Source organism: Mesitornis unicolor, unplaced genomic scaffold, assembly GCF_000695765.1.
Source record: "Mesitornis unicolor isolate BGI_N332 unplaced genomic scaffold, ASM69576v1 scaffold2624, whole genome shotgun sequence".
NCBI lineage: Eukaryota > Metazoa > Chordata > Aves > Mesitornithiformes > Mesitornithidae > Mesitornis > Mesitornis unicolor.
The window spans coordinates 27,183-29,881 of record NW_010179304.1 but is presented as its reverse complement, the minus strand read 5'-3'; the positions used below and the strand labels follow the sequence as shown (position 1 = coordinate 29,881).

The window sequence follows — 2,699 nt, the reverse complement described above, 5'->3', positions numbered from 1 at the left end:
TAATGGACACAAACTGGAACACAGGAGGTTCCACTGAAATTTGAGAAGAAACTTCTTCTCAGTGAGGGTAACAGAGCCCTGGCCCAGGCTGCCCAGAGAGGTTGTGGAGTCTCCTCTGGAGACATTCAAAACCCGCCTGGACGCCTTCCTGTGTAACCTCATCTGGGTGTTCCTGCTCCGGCAGGGGGATTGGACTGGATGATCTTTTGAGGTCCCTTCCAATCCCTAACGTTCTGTGATTCTGTGATTCTGTGATTTTGTGATTCTGTGAAAGTTAAGTACCTGCAGCTTCAATTATTTTGAGGAAATATACAGTGAAACTGGCTCCTCATTTACACAATTGCAAGGATCAGGTAGACCAGTGAATACTTAAGTAGGAGGAAATAAATAATGACAATCCTATGAAGAAAACATCACCAAAAGCTGAAAAAGAAAACAAATACAAAGAAGGAAAGAAGGGCTTGGGATGTCAAGACATATACTGGGAATTATTTGCAGAGGAAGGCTGGCAGTATAAGGCTGCTGAAAAAAGATCCAGTTATCATTTTCTTCAGAGCATCCTTGAGCTCCTGGTTCCTCATGCTATAGACAAGGGGGTTCAGTGTTGGAGGCACCACTGAGTACAAAACAGCAATCATCAAGTCAAGGGATGAAGAGGCGATGGAGGGTGGCTTCAGGTAGGAAAATGTTGCAGTGCTGAGAAACAGGTGTTGTGAAAACGGGGAAATAAATCCGGTCTTGTGAGGCCAGCACCGAATATGCGAGAGACTCAAATCAGGAAAAAAATAGTAATCGTTTATTTACAGCAACATTTACAGGTTCTTTTGGATTGCCAGTGATAAATTGAAAAGCTACAGGTACACTAAAGGTTGTATAACTAATATCAAAACCAAGAATACACTCAGGGAAACCTAGAAACGAACCTGAGGCGGAAAATATAAAATACACTCAGAGAATATGTGCCTGAGGAAAATTATAAAATACACTCAGGGAATATGAACCTGAGGCAAAATATAAAAATATATCACTCAATGTTAGCTGAGGTAAATAATCTTATCCACAAGGTGACCTGAGTGGTGGGGATGGAGAGGGAGCGAATTCGTCAATCCATCCAGTCATCGATATGGTTCAGAGTCCCCATTCTTGGGCTGAAATTGGGGTGATACTTATACTCAAACTTTTACATTACACCACCAGGGCATACGTGTGGGTGGGGATGACTATAGACAATCTTATTGCTTATGTTAATGTCACAAAGTCCATTAATTCACACCTGCATGGGTAGAGGTAATGGCTCCTTTTGTCTGGGGCAGAAAGGAATAGAGGACTGGGACCACGAGGCCTCCGCCTCATCTCACACTTCTCCAGGCATCTGGATAACACCAGATGTTGATCTAACGATGGTTGCCACCTCGCCCAGTGTCTACCACCTCACCCAATGTTTGATTTCATGCTTCCAGGCATGCAGCTACCTGGTGTACATGACTTGGACTTTGCGATTAACTTTGTTCTCTCTACAACAGGGAAACCACAGACAGGTGAGGGAGGCACATGGAAAAGGTTTTGTGCTATCCCTGCTCAGAGGGGATCCTCGGCACAGCCCTGAAGATCTGCACATAGGAAAAAAGAATGAATATAAAACACACAAATGCTACACAGACACTGACCACAAGAAGCCAGACTTCCCTGAGGTAGAAGTCTGAGCAGGAGAGCTTGAGGATCTGGGGGATTTCACAGAAGAACTGGTCCAAGACATTGCCTTGGCAGAGGAATAGTGAAAATGTATTTGCCATGTGCAGCACAGCATAGGGAAAAACACTGCCCCAGGCAGCTGCTGCCATGTGGACACAAGCTCTGCTGCCCAGGAGAGTCTCATAGTGCAGGGGTTTGCAGATGGCAGCATAGCGATCATAGGCCATGACAGTGAGAAGGCAGTATTCTGCAGATATCAGAAAGAAAAAGAAAAACAGCTGGGCAGCACATCCCAAGTAGGAGATTACCTTGTTGTCCCAGAGGAAATTGGCCATGGCTTTTGGGAGAGTGGTGGAAATGGAGGCCAGGACAAGGAGGGAGAGGTTGAGGAGGAAGTAGTACATGAGGGTGTGGAGGTGGTTGTCACAGGCTGTGGCAGTGATGAGGCTGTTTCCCAGGAGGGCAGCCAGGTAAATGGCTGGAAAGAGCCAGAAGTGCAAGAGCTGCAGCTCCCATGTGTCTGTGAATGCCAAGAGGAGCAACTGAGTGATGGAGCTGACATTGCACATTTGCAGCTGCCTCTGGACATTGGGACATGTCTATGGAAGAAGAAAGAGTTAGATGTTAGGGCAGGTATCTCAGAGAAAAAAATATATCCAGTTGACCCTAGATTCCCACCAAAGTAGCTCTTATCTTTCAGGACAGCCTTTGACAAGTCTTTTTTGTGCACTCTAGTTGGTGCTGGCTGATGGTCAAACATGAAGCAGGAGGCTCTGCTTTGGGCTCTGCAGGAGTCAGTCCTACCCTAAAGCAGACCCTAAATAAGAACAGGTGGTGATCTCAGATTAAATCTAGCTGTGATATCAAAGAGTTTTTCAGTCTGTCCATCCATCCCAATTTACCTGACTGCAGAGCAGAGCTGAGGTAATCTAGCCACAAAAAGAGAGGTTTTCCTCCCCCTCTACTCTGCCCTGGTGAGACCACATCTGCAATATTGTGTTCAGTTC

At 45.7% G+C, this 2,699-nt stretch overlaps 1 protein-coding gene across 1 annotated transcript; it reads right to left on the bottom strand.

Moving 5' to 3' along the window:
- Nucleotides 1–488: 488 nt before the first annotated feature.
- On the bottom strand, nt 489–2,261 carry LOC104539241 (olfactory receptor 14A16-like). The gene is given in 2 exon segments (XM_010182715.1): nt 489–708; nt 1,525–2,261. Coding segments are annotated over 2 exon segments (957 nt in total).
- Nucleotides 2,262–2,699: the final 438 nt, after the last annotated feature.